Source organism: Lupinus angustifolius, chromosome LG06 (genome assembly GCF_001865875.1).
Source record: "Lupinus angustifolius cultivar Tanjil chromosome LG06, LupAngTanjil_v1.0, whole genome shotgun sequence".
NCBI lineage: Eukaryota > Viridiplantae > Streptophyta > Magnoliopsida > Fabales > Fabaceae > Lupinus > Lupinus angustifolius.
The window spans coordinates 32572258-32586748 of record NC_032014.1 but is presented as its reverse complement, the minus strand read 5'-3'; the positions used below and the strand labels follow the sequence as shown (position 1 = coordinate 32586748).

The window sequence follows — 14491 nt, the reverse complement described above, 5'->3', positions numbered from 1 at the left end:
TGTTCCATCATAATCATCTATGTCTATTATATGGTTGTAATAAAAGGACCTTTGAATCTTTGGAAAACTTGAAGGAGTGAAAATATAAGCATTATTTGAAGATGATGGGGTTACTTGGTTTTCTTGTATTGGTATTTGGCTATAGCATCAATGCCTATGGAGCAGTTACTCAAAGTTCTTGGGAAGAAATTAGCATTATCAATAGTAAAGGACCATATATTGGTATAGTGGTACCAAATTCCTTTGAGTTGAATCCTTTTCTACAATCACCTTTATTTGTGCCTGATCCTAAGTTTCCATTCTTTGATTTTTCAGGTAATTTTTAGAACTATGTTTTGTACAACTATTTTATTATGCTTATGTACAAGTTTATGTTTTCTACATCTTTGTTGTTTAAACTGAATTGCTTTGCTTCTTAATTGTTACATTGGTTTGTGTCAATCAAGAATCCATGCACTGCCCCTATAATCATTGTCTTTTATTTTTGCATGAAAATGAACATATCAACTAAAAATCAACTATATTGTATTTTGTTGAGGGAGTTACTCCTTCAAATTCATACCGGAAAAAAACATGGTATTAGACTTATAGTCCAACTTTTTCGAGTCCACCTATGAGTTAGAACAAACACCTCCCCTCCTATACTTATGTGAAGGGCATTGGAAGTCTCATATCCATGTTTTTCTTCTTCTCGATATGATTTATATACTTGTTGGACAACTTATTTTATTGCCGATTAGTTTGAGATGACACCTTAAAATTTTATCAAGAAATATTTTTTTTTTCAAAAGCTATTTGTTGTAGTTATTTCCTTCATTTTTGCTATCCAATGCTTAAAAAAAGTTCCCTCATTTCCTTTTGTATTTTGTGGGTTTCTCTGCCTCATATTATGGTCCTAGCTAGTTCATTATTAGCTTCTTTGATAAGTGGCAATTAGTCTTAGTAGGTTTTGTATTTTTCAACATTTGGTTGTTGTTGTTTTTTTTCCTCCGAACCCAACTAGTAAGATTAATATTTTGTTATTTTTATTGTCGATTTCACCTAGTAGGGTTAAGGTTCGATTATTATTATTGATCCTACCTAGTCGACTAAAACTCGCTTATGTTATATTTTAAAACAACACTAGTAATACAGTTTGATATAATTTATTTTTGATTGGTAATCATATGATAAAGGGTCTTTCTCATGCTTTGCATTTGGTAAACTTTATAATGCAGGAAGACATTTTCGCATTGGTGAGTTAGAAAAGAAAAGGGTTATAGTTGTTATGACTGGTTTGAGCATGGTAAGCTAAGTTTATGTTATGCCTTGTGCTTATACTTATAGTTATAATTAATTTTTCTTGTGTGTTTATTAAATAGTTTTGGTTCCTTTTTCTGTAGCTTAATGCAGGTCTTTCCACCCAATTGTTGCTAACTCTATTTGATATAAAAGGAGTTTTACATTATGGAATTGCAGGAAATGCAAATCCAAAACTCCAGATTGGAGATGTGACCATTCCACAATATTGGGCCCATACAGGACTTTGGAATTGGCAGGTAATTTCATTTCACCCCATGTGTTCCTAGTTGTTGCTAGGGGTGAGCACGAAGGGATCCTCTCCAGTACTAGAGAGTCCAGTGCTGGATAAGATTATTACACGTGTCAAAAATTAATAGTCGTGATTTCATATTATTTTTGAATAAAAAATAAGTAAAAAAAGTTAAAAAAGTTTCAGCCACATGTTTTAGTAATGACTTCTCCATTGCTGGAGAGAAGTTGAACTCGGGTAAGCATGGGCCGGATAAGGCTTGTTCCTTACGTGATCCTAAATGTTGGTAGTAGGGCTAAAAACAAGCTGAACCGGGTCGAACTAGAGCTCAGCTCGGTTCAGCTCGATTAAGGATTGGTTTAGTTTGAAACTCGACTCGAGTTCAACATGAGTTATTTTTTTAGCTCGAATTTGGCCCGGTTAAAGTTCGTTAACTGTTCAATTTAGTTCGAATGGTTCATTTAGACAACTCATATAATTAATTAAACTTTAAAAAATACTTGAAAATGTTATATATATAAATTTAATCTTTTTTTATATATATGATAACACTCAATATAAAAAATAATATATGGGTCATAATAAACATAAAAATTAGTTGAGGCGAACTATATTCAACTCAAGTTCGGCTTGTTTATTTAACAAGCTCAATTTTTAGCTCAAGTTCAGCTCGTTTGGTTCATGAACCAAGTTTATCGAGCTAAATAACAAATCGACTTTCGAACGAATACCAAGTTAGTTTTGTTCATTGTCAGCCCTAGTTAGTACGATCATTATTTTGAACCCAGACATGCCGAAGCTAACCCGATCCCAAATATCAATTGGGATAACATTCAAACCCGACTTATACCTGATTAAATATAATCCATATTTCTTTTAGATAAAGTTTTCTCAATATTTTATTCATTGTTATAGATATATGATTTGACTTATATATATTGTTAATCATGCATATATGATGAATTTTTTTTAAAGAATCAATGATAATTTCGACAAAATAGATGTAATTATTGCATATACAAAAGAAACAAATATAAACATAAGTGAGTGACCATGTGACAGATCGTGACGGGTAATTTTTGTTCCCTACTCGACCATAAATATTGCTTGAATTTAATTTTTGAACTTGAACCTGACCCTAAACTTGATGAGACCCAACCCTATTTGAGTGCGATTATAATCAAGTCAAACTAGATGCACAGGTAGGATCAGATTCTCATCACCCCTAATTATCACGATCCAACTTTTGGTTGAATATATTATGTAAATAGAGGTTTGTTGGGTTATTTGAAATATGTTATTGTATTAAGTTTTACATTGTTTAGTATTGGAATTAAAATAGAGTAGAGTAAATAATGTTATATATTGGACTCAAGTCCCTTATTATAATGTGCACCAGATATAAGACCAAATAGAAACACTCCATGGGTCAGGTAGGCCCATGGGTGTGTTTGAGTTTGTAATCTTTATTCTCTAATGATATCTTGATAGCCGCTCAACGCTCCCGGGGATGTAGGTATAATTGGCCAAACCCCATTAACAAATCCTCTTGTTTCTTCTCTTCTATTTATTCTATTCACTTTATTTGATTGTTTGTGGTCAACGCTGTACAACGATCACTTCCACTATACCAACAAAATCTAAAAGTCATTCACCTGTTTTTTAGTAGATGATCTTAAAGGTGCCTTTTAAACCAATCAATAACCACTATGCTTAGGTCAAAATGGTCCAAATTGTATATGATAACATTCACCATTCAACTCTCAAACTACCACCAATCTTCCAATCTTGTTTTATTAGAAGAGTAAACAAAAACAGATTGAAAACAAAGTATACCAACCAAACATGTCATAATAGAAATGCAAAAAGTTATGACTTTTCTGATTTATTTGACCAGAGATTTGGAGATGGACCTGATAATGAACTAGCTTTTGAAGCCAATGGAGATTACAGCAGAAAATTTGGTTATCTTGAATTTTCCAAATACAATAACAAGACAACACATTCCACCTCAGTTATAAATGTTCTGAACAATGTTTGGTACCAAGCTGAGGAAACTTTCCCTGTGAATGGAACTCCTGAAGTTAGGCAACATGCTTTCTGGGTTCCAGTTGACAAGACTTACTTTCAACTTTCAAGAAAACTCAAGGTAATTTATTATAATCCTGAAAAACATGTTATTATAATCCTAGTAACATTGCTTTTATTTGTTCCCTACAGAATGTTAAATTGGGTAGTTGTGTCAACACAACATGCTTGCCAAGAAGGCCTATAGTGGTGAGAGTAAAGAAAGGGGTTAGTGGCAATGTATTTGTTGACAACAAAGCTTATAGAGAATTCTTGAACTCCAAATTTGATGCATCCCCTATTGACATGGAAAGTGCTGCTGTTGCATTAGTTTGTTTGCAACACAAAAAACCATTCATTGCAATTAGAGCATTGTCTGATTTAGCTGGTGGTGGTTCATCATTGTCCAATGAAGCTGCTGTGTTTGCATCATTAGCATCACAAAATGTTGTAGATGTTGTTCTCAAATTCATCACATTAATTCCATAATTGTTATGTTTTTTTCTCTTAGTGTAACAATTCATTGATCTTATGTTATGTACTAAACCATGTTTCAAAATAAAATTTGTTCAGGAACTTATGATATTGTAGTTTTACAGTTTACATTTAAACTCAAGCATGTCAATGCAAAATAGTTTCAAATTTATGTATATAGTGTTGTTTGTTTCACATATGATGCCAAAACTGAATGAGTTGCATTGCATGTGTTCCTTAAGTTGGAATACAATAAAAATGTTATTTTCTATTTTTTATTTTTCCTCAAGTACGTGACAACTTTTTATAAAGTTGGAATACAATAAAACACAAAATGTGAGATAACTGATCCCATCTACTTTTAAGTCACTTCTCTACTAAATAAGATATGAAGTATTGGTTGGATGAATATGAGTTGGTTAAGATAAGGAGGAGTTTGTGGATTTATTAGAGATAATGATTGGGATTGTGGACAAGTAGGTTAAACTTGTTGAATGTTATGAGGAAATGTATCATCAACAAATATGAAGTTGGACAATGATACAACATAAGTTTTATATATGATTTACAATTTATTTATATTTTTTTACAAGTTAATAATAATTAAATATAAATTATAAATAATACTTAAAATTGTATTAAAATGTTAGAATGTTATTTGTTATTATTTCACTAACTATAAATAGTTTTGGCTATTCATTAATTAATATTTATTTCTTTACCTCAATATATAATTGTTGGTTGATGCAAAATTTAATGAGAAAAAGGTGATTGATAACGAGTGTTTTTATATTATTATTAAGTTATTATCATTCATATTTAATAATATTTAATTATTATTAATTCAAAAACTTAAAAATTATATAAAATAAATGATAGATAATATTATTGTATATAAATATTATATATCTCAAAATGGAATAATTTTTATTTTTATCTGTTTCAGAAAAGCATTGATTAACCAAAAACAATTTCTTTTAAACTTGTCGGTTGTGACATGTACATCTTATATTTATATTTATATTAATTATTAATAAATTGAAATAGGCATGGCTCCTTCTTCTAGATGCTTCCAAATTATAATTACTTAACAAAATAGCTAATGATATAAGGAGTGTTTCATTTCTAGGTATCACACACTTTGTTCTTCTCACCACACAACAGCATCAGCATCAACATCAACAACAATATCAACAACAATGGCTCCAATTGCAGTGGGTGATGTGATTCCAGATGGTACCTTGGCTTACTTGGATGATGAAAACAAACCCCAAGCTGTTTCTATCCACTCTCTTGCAAAGGGTAAGAAAGTCATCATTTTTGGTGTTCCTGGTGCTTTCACTCCTACTTGCAGGTAATGTTCCCCTTTCTTGATTTTCTAATACTTATGAACACCCAATTGATAATTATTCCAAAATAGCTTCATGGGTATCTCAGATTCACTCTTTTTTTACTCAAAGTTTTGATTTTTATCTCTGTTTTCTTTGGAAATATATGAAATTTTGCTTCAGTGATTGTGTTAGAGGATTTCTAACTGGAGCAGACAAGTTTCTGTTTTTTTAATTTCCCAGATCTTGTCCTTGCCTGAGTCAGATACCCTTTTGAGAAAAATAGTAGATGTCAACAAAAGCTACAAAATTTATGTTTACATAGAGAAAATTTGAAGAAAAAAATCGTGGGTTATGTCATGAAGTGGAGGATCAAGGTTATGATATGAACATAGTTCTGAATCCTCCAAATTTCAGTGCTACCTTGTTTGAATCAATCCAGATGATCTTTGTTGTTACCCTTGTTGCGAGGGTTTTGTACCATTTTATGAGGTCTAAATTTGTTTCTTTGCATCAGCTTGAAGCATGTACCTGGATTCATTGAAAGAGCAGAAGAGCTGAAAGGAAAGGGTGTTGATGAAGTAATCTGTATCAGCGGTGAGATTTGATCAAATATTAGTTTTGTCTCTTCATATCTGTTTAATTACCGTTGCTAATTTGCTCAATTCATATGTACATGCATGCAATTCCTGAATTTTATGACTTTCATGTGAAGCTCAAATAACAATCTTGACATATTATACCTTAGATGTGCATATTGTAGTATATTGCTTGCATGTGAAAATCCTTAATTCTTAAGAGTTGCATGGTTTAATCGAAACACGATTTGTTTGGCTTGAAAAGTTGAAATTCATTGACATACTTACACTGTTGCAGCACAATGACACTTCCAAGGCTTCAATACCTTTTAATTTAGACTTTTTTTTGGGACATGGAATCCAATTTACTTGTTACTCAATTTTTATTATATCTGCTGATTATTTGTTGTTAATTTTAAGCATTAGCTAGAAACAAAAAGCTTTCTTGCATGGACTCCCTGTTTCGAAGTAGTGTTTGATCCATTACATAATGGCTGTTTTCAAGTAGTGTTCAATCAATTACGTATTAATCAATATTCGATCGATTGGTCGATATCGACAAAAAAGATTTGTCTAAGTCGCTTTGTTTCTAAGTTAGTGTAGTTTGCGATTGAAATGGTCCAAGTTTTTGATTATTTCTGTTGTTGATGTGGACTGAAATCTAGAAAACTTTTAGCAATAGGACTTAATAAAACCAGCATTTTTCTCATTTGATGAATAAGATATGTGAGATATAGCAATTCTATGATTTATAATGCAAATCAACATGCTTCTACCAATCAAATTCATGAACTTGATTTGTTAGATGTCTAATTTGTGACTGAACTTAACCTTGCAGTGAATGATCCCTTTGTGATGAATTCATGGTCCAAAACATTCCCAGAGAACAAGCATGTGAAGTTCCTTGCTGATGGCTCAGCCAAGTACACCTATGCTCTTGGCCTTGAGCTTGACCTTACCGATAAGGGACTCGGCGTTCGATCTAAGAGGTTTGCTCTTTTGGTAGATGACCTTCAGGTGAAGGTTGCAAATGTTGAAAATGCAGGAGAATTCACTGTCTCCAGTGCTGAAGAGATCATTAAAGCTCTTTGAACCATTGCATCACCCCCTCCTATCATGGCTCTTGATGTGCCTGTAATGTTTGTGTTAGCTCTTTGACAATAGAATATGTTCAAAACATTTTGCTTGTTCTAGGAGGGTTATGATATGGTGCATGCTATTATGGAAATAAAAATTTGCTTCTTGCTATATCAAAAATAAAATGGTTTTTTTGTTCCCTGTTAGTTCCCTCATGTATGATTTTTTTGGTACTACCAATAGTATTCCTTCATCTTTTGGTAAAGAACTAATCCCTTTTGGGATGTGTGATTGACCTGACCTATCCAACAAGTGTCACTCATAAAAATCGAACCTTTGACATTTTGGTCGTTCGGAGGATATAGTGGAGTCTTACATTATTAGACCAATGTTTTATTGGTCACCCACCTATATTATGATTATCATATCTATGTAAAGATGTATATTAGGGACACACTAGTACTACAAATCTCATGTATATTAAAAACATTGGTCAGCAATTGTTTTGAACAATTAACTTACCAAAACCTTCATATAGGTTGCATTATCGAATGTTCAATATGATTCTACTAGCATTCATTCTATTGCATGTCTAGTATTTTCCATTCTTCTTGACATATATTATGTTGACATTTTGTTGTTCTTAAAAAGAAATAATTTAAGAAGGTTCAATTGTGATGAATGAATTTCTAGGTAGTGGATTTATCAAAATATTAGCTCGTTGACAAAAAGTAATGATACATTTTATTATTAAATTGTAATAAAATCATAGATATCCACTATTATGCTGAATACTAACAAATAGTTGTAGATATAAGTATGACTTAAGACCAACACACCACTTCATTACCAAGTTAAGTAACTAATCTACTAATATTTTTCCTCATTCATACAACTATCATGTTTTTATAAATGGACCCAAACTCATATTTTTTTCAATACTTTTTGAGTAAGAAATTAATTTATTTTGGGATGTGTGATTGTTTCTCACAACAAATATCAATTTCAGAAATTAAAATATTGATCTTTTTAAGAATTACGTGTTAGAGATTGCCTAGAGGCTAGAAAGATACCAGATTTTTTAATTTCTTTTTTATCTAGACACCCTCTAACGGACAAACAGGTTAATCACTTTCAAGAGTACAAAGTAAATTTTATTTCTACCGACAAAAAAATTCAATAATATTTCAAGGCTACAAAATTAAATTTTAGTTAGTGTATGCTTAATTTTATTTCATTATTGTTTTTAGAGTTTAATATATATTAACAGTGTAGACTTTTTATATTATCTATTAATCTTCCATGAGTCATATATTATATTAACTCATAAATACAAATAGTACATGTGAACGATAGAGGATAAACTTGATGATATATAGAGTAACATACTTTTATTTGGCTTCTCGTAGATATTTTTGTATTAGAGGTAATCGTGTTCAAACTAGGAACATTTATATGTATGTGATACTAACTCTTTCAATAAGTATTTCTTCTATTCATAAGATTCGAACTTGAAATCTTTGTTGGAGGAATCAAACATGTATCATTTGAACCAACATTTTTTGGTAGGATAGGATTATAGGTGCAGGTTGAGAGAGGGCCCATTTTTTGTAATTCAAAAATATTTCTGTTGGATTTTGAAATTTATTGAGTGGGAAGAAAAAGTGCACCTATATCACTTGCTACATGCACTGCCCTAATATTATTTTCTCACCTCTCTTTTATATGATATATTTTGTTTTACTCTTATTATTATGCCAAAAAGATATATTCATTAATCATTGTATTATTTAATATTTATTTTTAATTATGATTGATTTGAAATAAAATTAAAGTAAATGAGTGATGAATAAGGTATTGACTGTGTATAAATATTTATATTGTCAATATATAGATATTATAATATTTTATTATATTATTTTGTAAAAATTTATGTGTTAACTATTTTTTCTTGACAAAAATATCTTTGTAAATTGAACGAAGAGAGAGAGAGAGTTTATAAAGCATTAATTAAATGAAAAAATGGTGAGTAATTTGTTAACAAAATTAATGATATTAATAAGGTTTCTTAATTCACGAGAAACTACTCAAATTCAGGTGAAACTTAATTGAGCCATATTTATGAATTTTTGAATCACTAGCGTACGACTTAAAAAGTAAGTTATATTGAGAAAAACAAGTTTTAATACTTGAAAAAAGTAGTGATTTACTTTTCAAATGCCAATTTTCCTTTATTTTAACTTACGTATACTTCATATTCCATAATAAAACTAAAATATTTCACAATTTCAGAAATATTTAACTTCATTGTTTGAGTTTAAAATCTATGCAGAATGAGTCTCAAGTTTTTTATACTGTCACATCATTATTTGTATTACTTTTGTTTGAAAGAGTCAATGATTGTTAACAAATAGATGATATCAGTGTACCTATTTAATAAACACTCTTCGATGTAACCCATAAATCACTGTTCTTTCTTCATTTTCTTCTTCTTCTTCACACTTTATGTAACTCAAAGTCTTTTAACTTTCTTTCTATATTAAGAACAACAAGTTCTGTAGCTACTTAAACCTCTCACTCATAGCCTACAATTTTCATATGATGAGTGCATCAAAGTTCATTAAATGTGTCACTGTTGGTGATGGTGCTGTTGGAAAGACTTGCATGCTAATTTGCTATACCACCAATAAGTTCCCTACTGTAAAGTTTCTTCCTTTTTTTTCTCTTCCCTTTTGTTTTTCAAAATTTTGAAGTTGGGTTACTTGAATAATGCTTTCTATAAAATATACACCATGTAAACAAGTTCAAGTTTTGAGCTTTTTCTAAGAATAATATCTGGGTCTAATGCCAATACTAGTATTGCTACATTTGTTCCAATGTGCTGAGATGTTTCATTATCTGGTAAGCAACTTAGTTAAGTGTTTATTCAATGTGCTATTTTTGAAAAAAAAGCTAAAAAGAACTTATTTTTATAAGCTGGTAAAAAAAGTCATAGGTTGTTTTTATAAGCCTAATTACATTTTTTTGTACCATGTTTGTTTTCATTTTCTATATTGAAGTATATTCTAAAACTCTTATTGTGTGGCAGGATTATATACCAACAGTATTTGATAATTTTAGTGCAAATGTAGCTGTGAATGGAAGCATTGTGAATTTGGGGCTTTGGGACACAGCAGGTACTAAGATTTTCCTACTTGAGTTTTTATGGTTCAGTAATATGTTGTAGTTAATGTTCTTAAAATGTTGATACTTTTTTTCCCACTATGTTTAAAGGCCAGGAAGATTATAGCAGGTTGAGGCCACTGAGTTACAGAGGAGCAGATATATTTGTCTTAGCATTCTCATTGATTAGCAGAGCTAGTTATGAAAATGTTCTCAAGAAGGCATGCTTATCTCTGCATCATTCTTCTCTATTTTTACTCCTTTTTTCCATTCTATTTTTGTTAGCGTGTCGTTCGATACATGTAGCCGACCACACCTGGTGAGTTAAAGGCTTAGTTGTTGTAGGAAGTAGGTCTACTTTGGCATCCTTTGGATGAAGGGGGAGGAAAGGAACATTGAAAAGAGAGAAGAAAAAACATTTTGAAAATCATTTTCTCTGATACTATAAGAAAGGTACTATTCCCTTGTTAGGACAAGCATGGTGGTTAAGTAAAGTCCTTCGGTAAGTTCTTTCTCAAATTGGTGATTCGAGGATTTGAATGCCTAACCTTGCCGTTAAGGTTTGATTGGTGTCATAGTCGACTTTTAGTGAGACCAATCATGTTAAGTTTTTCTTTTGAATATTATTGTTTAAAATATTTGTTAAGCATCTTGTTATAGTTGAAGTGTGACATTTTATTTTTGAAATGCTAACGATGTCTTTTATAAATAAATTACAACACTAATACAAATTTACCAAACAAATTAAGAGGCCAAAGATTCAAATAAGATGGCAAGCCAGGAGGAACCAAGGAGAATGACGAGTCTTTGGTCGAATGAGCTTCAATGATCATTTGTTAATGTTCCATTCTCCGCTCTCTGATTGGTTTTTTGCCGACAGTACTTTTGTTGACTTTTGCCTATTGGTGTCTTCTTAAAGAGAGTGTAAGAAACAGGAGCTATGGAGGGAGGTTCAATATGATCCAAAAGGAAAACTTATAATGTGTGATATTTTGTTTTTAATCTTTATGAAACTAATTATGTTATTTCCTTTAAGCATAAAACTGTTTGATATCATGTTCAAGGTTCTTTATGTACACTTGATTTTTATCATATCTTTCTACTACCAGTATTACTAGTTGATGCCATGATGTGTTTTCCTTACTTATGGATAACATGGCATGGCTTGTAAATTATTTTTATTTGGTTCATGAAATATGGGTTTATCACTCCAAATCTAAATTTCATACTTTAAAATTTGTTTCAAGGGTCAATTAAATATATATGCATCACATTTTTGGGGTTTTCGTATGTTTTTTACTGTAGAACATGTGCATAGTCTCTAACTCTAACTCTGTCTTTGGAGTTATCAATAATGGACCATTTTGAGCATAGCTTTTGTGGACTTAATTATTTTTTTATTATCCATAATGCAGTTATTCATTTTAGTTTTATTTCTATTCGTCTTCAGTGGATGCCGGAGTTGCGTAGATTCGCCCCTGATGTTCCTATTGTTCTTGTTGGCACAAAGTTAGGTGAGCAGCAGCATATAGAAAAGCTTGTACGCTGAATTTCCTGACTTAATAGAGGGAATAAGTGAATGACATTGTGTTTTAAAATATTGATGCTAGATCTTCGTGAAGATCGTGGATATTTCGCTGATCACAGTGGATCTAGTGTTATAACATCTGCTGAGGTTTGAAATACTCAGTATTAGTTTTTTTTTCGTATTTTTGAGTAAACATGGAGAACTTACTACATTAGTAAAGAAAGGTTCTCATTCATCAATCATTGTGCATTGTAAACAGGGTGAAGAACTGAGGAAACAAATAGGTGCTGCAGCTTACATTGAGTGCAGTTCAAAGACTCAACAGGTAGTGTGAATCTTACTTCAAAGAAGCTATTTGTGTTTACTTTTATATAGATTTTGGTGTTAAGCAGAAGCTACTTGTGTTTACTTAAAATAAAAAAGAAATCAAATTTTATTTGAAAAGCGACTCCTGTTAATCGGATATTTCAGAAATCTGATTATTTAAAGAATCACCTAAACATACGGAATCTTATATAGAAGTCTGGTCTTTTTTTATATATATGTTGGTTTATATATATAGATTCTTATGACACATGTTTTGATAATGATAACATGATATTTTTTCTTGGTTTTAGAATGTCAAAGCAGTTTTTGATACTGCAATTAAGGTTGTTCTCCAACCTCCGAGAAGGAAAGAAATCGCAAGGAAGAAGAGGCAAGGGTCTGGTTGCTCATTTGTGTAAGTGTCTTGCTCAATTGTGAAACTTACTTAAGAGCATTGGCCTATACGTTAGATGGATAAGTCCTCGTAGCTCATTCGGTATTTGTTGATAGAAACTGCATAATTTTATAGATACTTTCCTAAGGATAATCAAATTACTATTTGCTATGCACATGTTGCTAATCTCTTGTGCAGCAGGTTTATTAATTCCAACAAATGGTGTTATATTAACACTAAATGGTTAGGATCAAAGTGAAACTATTTGTAAGGGGACCAAATCGATTTCTTTTTCATGTAGAGAGGGTGAGTTTGGCGCAACTGTAAGGTTGTTGCTTAACAATAAATGAGATCATGGGTTCAAATCCTGGAAACAACTCCCCTTGTGGAGGGTAAGGTTGCGTAAATCTACCCTCCCCAGACCCCACTAAGTATACGTTAGCTTCAATGACCATAGATCAGTAGAGATCATCTATGTTACCATTTTGATGCATCTTTAGAAATGCAAATTTTGATAACTTGTGCTGCTTTCAATTTTTGAACTTGCTACTCTAACACTTGTGTTATATGTGACAGAGGTATTGTGTGTGGAGGCTGTGCTGCTTAATACACATCAATTACATAATCACATACTTTTGATATGGATGTTATTTTGCAAAAGCTTCAAGGTTCAAGTGTGGAATCCTGATATATAATTACATATATCTAATCTGAATATATCCCTATGCTTGTATAAGTTGTATTGTAGTTGGAGGGAATTTTTCATTCTCTCTATTATTACCTAGGCATGTTGCATATTCTATATATCACCACCAATTCTTAAGCCTAGGGAATAGATATTTGTTAAGACACTTATTTAAGTCTAAGTTTTTTTGTGGAGATATATTGATTTTAACCTTCTAGGTCTGTGAGATGCTTACTATTTTCTGATACAATGTATTGTTTATCCGATACAATGACCTCAACTATTATATCTTATGAATGTCGTGGTTGATAGTCTACTTGCACAATTTTAAAGAGAGCGACTCACGTAATGGAATTGAAACAGTCCTATCTACTGAATCAATTGTCCTAATTTCATGATTTTGAAGGGTGGCAGAAAAATCAGGTGAGTTTTTGTGTTGGCTTCAATGTAGTAGGACCTGTGTACCTTCCTGGAAATAATGTCTCATGTGCCATTAAGTTCTTGAGGCCCCCACAAAACCTCATCTGATTGTTTCACTAGTCATTATGATGTTATGTCACAGATAATAATACCAATGATGTATTAGTACAGTGATATAAGACTTTACCAGATTCCGAGATATCGTATTAGGGCCGAAGGTTCAGTTCTTATAAGTGGCAATTGTTGGAAGAGGTAGTCATGCATTCTATATCCATAAAATAAGGGGATACCCTTCATTATACACAAAACAATAATAATGTGGGAAACATCATTTTGAATAAGAAATGGTATAGGAAAATGAAGGTATGTATGAAAACACCAAAAACAGCAATATATGTGAGGTAGCTAGAAGAATTAAAAGCAATGGGTAAGGAATATCAAGACTAATATGATTGCAGATATTAGGGAAATGTTTTCTAAGAAGGATCCAAATTTCTGGTATTATTCTGAGTGGTATTTTCCCCCTATGTTTTTTTATAAGAATTTTCCCCTTATGTTCATATCAACATCTTGAAAATATGATAATATAATATAACTCTGAATCAAACATGAATTTAGTCAAAACCAGGAAATTTCAACACACACATATATATATATATATACTAATTTAATTAGTTATTTCTTATATACAAATTAATTTAATGAATATATTATTCACTAACTAATAACATGTATTCAAGAGGTGATAAAGTAAGTGGAAATTGATATGAGCTTACATATGTTGGCATCTAAGAGATAATAAAGAACTTCAAAATTTAGTTGACTAAGATCATCGTACCAATGTTCTAAAAGCATATCAATGAAAGATTAAGAACATGAACCCATATATGTATTTGTATTCTTGTTTTAGTGTAGTGTAATGTTATATCCTCGTACTAAAT

At 31.3% G+C, this 14491-nt stretch overlaps 3 protein-coding genes across 3 annotated transcripts; all 3 read left to right on the top strand.

The window, feature by feature from the left end:
- LOC109351351 (bark storage protein A) lies at positions 1-4312 on the top strand. The gene is made up of 6 exons (XM_019592832.1): positions 1-315; positions 1218-1285; positions 1383-1538; positions 3429-3680; positions 3752-4091; positions 4157-4312. Exons 1-5 carry the CDS (start codon positions 102-104, stop codon positions 4085-4087), a joined length of 1026 nt encoding a protein of 341 aa, XP_019448377.1. The 5' UTR covers positions 1-101; the 3' UTR covers positions 4088-4091; positions 4157-4312.
- LOC109351353 (peroxiredoxin-2B-like) lies at positions 5222-7202 on the top strand. The gene is made up of 3 exons (XM_019592834.1): positions 5222-5426; positions 5918-5997; positions 6817-7202. The coding sequence occupies exons 1-3, from the start codon at positions 5272-5274 to the stop codon at positions 7068-7070; spliced, it is 489 nt and encodes a 162-aa protein (XP_019448379.1). The 5' UTR covers positions 5222-5271; the 3' UTR covers positions 7071-7202.
- Positions 9482-13270, top strand: LOC109351352 (rac-like GTP-binding protein ARAC7). The gene is made up of 8 exons (XM_019592833.1): positions 9482-9755; positions 10144-10231; positions 10329-10438; positions 11668-11731; positions 11828-11892; positions 12005-12070; positions 12363-12466; positions 13022-13270. Exons 1-8 carry the CDS (start codon positions 9654-9656, stop codon positions 13050-13052), a joined length of 630 nt encoding a protein of 209 aa, XP_019448378.1. The 5' UTR covers positions 9482-9653; the 3' UTR covers positions 13053-13270.

Excerpts from the sequence above, each read along its gene's own strand:
- LOC109351351 (XM_019592832.1), top strand. The coding sequence starts at position 102 with ATGATGGGGTTACTTGGTTTTCTTGTATTGGTATTTGGCTATAGCATC. Across the intron at positions 1,539-3,428 it reads CAGGACTTTGGAATTGGCAG|AGATTTGGAGATGGACCTGA; the intron begins GTAATTTCATTT and ends TTATTTGACCAG. Across the intron at positions 3,681-3,751 it reads AACTTTCAAGAAAACTCAAG|AATGTTAAATTGGGTAGTTG; the intron begins GTAATTTATTAT and ends TGTTCCCTACAG.
- LOC109351353 (XM_019592834.1), top strand. The coding sequence starts at position 5,272 with ATGGCTCCAATTGCAGTGGGTGATGTGATTCCAGATGGTACCTTGGCT. Across the intron at positions 5,427-5,917 it reads GCTTTCACTCCTACTTGCAG|CTTGAAGCATGTACCTGGAT; the intron begins GTAATGTTCCCC and ends TCTTTGCATCAG. Across the intron at positions 5,998-6,816 it reads TGAAGTAATCTGTATCAGCG|TGAATGATCCCTTTGTGATG; the intron begins GTGAGATTTGAT and ends TTAACCTTGCAG.
- LOC109351352 (XM_019592833.1), top strand. The coding sequence starts at position 9,654 with ATGATGAGTGCATCAAAGTTCATTAAATGTGTCACTGTTGGTGATGGT. Across the intron at positions 11,732-11,827 it reads TCTTGTTGGCACAAAGTTAG|ATCTTCGTGAAGATCGTGGA; the intron begins GTGAGCAGCAGC and ends TATTGATGCTAG. Across the intron at positions 12,467-13,021 it reads GGGTCTGGTTGCTCATTTGT|AGGTATTGTGTGTGGAGGCT; the intron begins GTAAGTGTCTTG and ends TATATGTGACAG.